Source organism: Moschus berezovskii, chromosome 11, assembly GCF_049115385.1.
Source record: "Moschus berezovskii isolate FMDL1 chromosome 11, NW_MosBer_1.0, whole genome shotgun sequence".
NCBI lineage: Eukaryota > Metazoa > Chordata > Mammalia > Artiodactyla > Moschidae > Moschus > Moschus berezovskii.
The window spans coordinates 13,276,273-13,278,849 of NC_142470.1; the positions used below are offsets into that span (position 1 = coordinate 13,276,273).

The 2,577-nt window shown below is 44.8% G+C and overlaps 1 protein-coding gene across 1 annotated transcript; it reads left to right on the forward strand.

The window, feature by feature from the left end:
* The first annotated feature begins 602 nt into the window (after nucleotides 1-602).
* On the forward strand, nucleotides 603-1,542 carry LOC129539522 (olfactory receptor 1J1-like). The gene is given in 2 exon segments (XM_055400207.2): nucleotides 603-1,483; nucleotides 1,485-1,542. Coding segments are annotated over 2 exon segments (939 nt in total).
* Nucleotides 1,543-2,577: the final 1,035 nt, after the last annotated feature.

The window sequence follows — 2,577 nt, forward strand, 5'->3', positions numbered from 1 at the left end:
TAATTGCCTTTGATAGAATCTGGGTCTACAACCAATGAGCAAATTGGAAGTGATCATGGAGGATGTACAAAAGAAGAGGATGCAGAATTAAACGTATTGTTACACACAAAATTATGAAGGGCAAAGAGATTTCTGATGTCAAATAATTTGTTTTGCTTCCAAAGAACAAATTCTGGAGTCAACATGCTTGGCTCCAAATCCCAGCTTCCCTTCTTACCTCAGGGTCTGTGAGACTGTCTGCCTCAGGTACCCCATCTGGAAAGTGGAAATAATAATATTAATAGTGCCTACCTAGCTCCCATTCTGAAGAATATTACATCAGTTACTACACGGAAGCTATATGAACAGTGAATAAGGATAGTGTTTAACAAAAAATAACTGTTAATACTGTCATTCGCAGAGTCTGGCACAGGATTAAGAAAGAAACCTACACTTTTGCTACATTTATCCAGAAAAATATGGTACAAATGTAAGAAAATGTCGATGAAGACCTTCCCTAAATCAAAAGAACATCTTTATCATGCTCTGCCACAATGATCACCTTATTATCCCAAGACATTCACCTTTTCCCTTCGACTTTCCCTACTGATCCCCTCCAGCTGATGACCGTGGCGAACCAGAGCAGCGTGTCCGAGTTCCTCCTCCTGGGGCTCCCCATCCGGCCAGAGCAGCAGGGTGTGTTCTTCGCCTTGTTCCTGGGCGTGTACCTGATCACGGTGCTGGGCAACCTGCTCATTATCCTGCTCATCAGGCTGGACTCTCGCCTCCACACCCCCATGTACTTCTTCCTCAGCCACTTGGCCCTCACTGACATCACTTTCTCTTCTGTCACCGTCCCTAAGATGCTTATGATCATGCAGACTAAGCACAAATCCATCCCCTATGCAGGGTGCCTTTCACAGATGTATTTTTTCATACTCCTTGCTGATCTGGACAGCTTCCTGATCACTTCGATGGCCTATGACAGGTATGTGGCCATCTGCCACCCTCTGCATTATACCACCATCATGAGCCAGAGTGTCTGTGTCACGCTGGTGCTTGGATCCTGGCTCATCGCCTGTGCTTGTGCTCTTTTGCACACCCTTCTCCTAGCCAGGCTGTCATTCTGTGCTGACACCACTATCCCCTACTTCTTCTGTGATCTTGCTGCCCTCTTTAAATTGTCCTGCTCAGACACTTCCCTCAACCAGTTGGTAATCTTCACTGCAGGGTTAACAGCCATTATGCTTCCATTTGTATACATCCTGGTTTCTTATGGCCATATTGGGGCCACCATCCTCCGGGTACCCTCTGCCAAGGGCATCTGCAAAGCCTTGTCCACATGTGGCTCTCATCTCTCAGTAGTGACTCTCTACTACGGGGCAATTCTTGGTGTATATTTTCTTCCATCATCCAACAGCACCAATGACAGCAACATAATTGCTTCAGTGATGTTCACAGTGGTCACTCCCATGTTGAACCCCTTTATTTATAGCTTGAGAAATAGACATGCAGGGGGCCTTGAGAAAACTCTTGAGCAAGAGAACATATTCTTCCAACTGATATTTACCTTTCCTTTAAAAACAGTCCCTCTGATTCTATTTCTTCAATTACATGTAAATACAAATTATTGAAAATATGGCTCCCTTGTCTTCCTTTCTTAGCTGTCACTCAGAAATATTTATTGACAGCATTCTTATACTTGTTGGGGGAATAATAAGGTGGGGTATGCTTTATAGAAGTTAATTTGCTCTTTTCTTGGATAATGGGGATTGCGAAATACTTTGAGGATGCTATGTCCCTTTGGCTGGTGCCATTAAATGGAAGCTGTCAGGGCTGGCCCTTCCCCAGATTTTAAAGTTTTATAAAATGTGCCTGAATGTTCACATCCCTGTTTCTAAAGAATTTTCCATTTTGGTGAGAATATGCTTCCTCCCGCATCCAGACACCTAGGCATCCAGAGACCCTGAGTCCTGCTAGAACTTGCAGGGGAAGAAAAATAATTTTATTTCATTTTTTTTGACCACACTGCAAGGTATGTGGGATCTTTTAAGTTTCCAAACCAGACCAAGGAACAAGATGGCAGAGGAATAGGACGGCGAGACCACTCTCTCCTCCACAAATTCATCAAAAGAACATTTGAACACGGAGTAAAGTCCACAAAACAACCTCTGAATGCTGGCAGAGGACGTCAGGCACCCAGAAAAGCAGCCCATTGTCTTCGAAAGGAGGTAGGAAAAAACATAAAAGATAAAAAGCGAGACAAAAGAAGTAAGGACGGAGCTCCGTCCCGGGAAGGGAGGCTTTAAAAAGAGAGAACTTTCCAAACACCAGGAAACACTCTCACTGGCGAATCTGTGGCGAGCCTTGGAAGATCAGAGGGCCACATAACCCTCTTTTTTTTTTTTAAGACTTTTTAAAAACCCACAGATTACCTGCCAAAGGGTAACTCCCAGCGGAGAAGCAGCGCAGACGCCTGCATATGCTATTAGCAAGTGGGGGCTGGGCAGGGAGGAGCCGGCTGAACTGCTTAGAGAGAGGACTGGGCTTGAATGCCGCGAGAACAATTTGAGAGAACTGGGGAGAGCAAAGCAGACT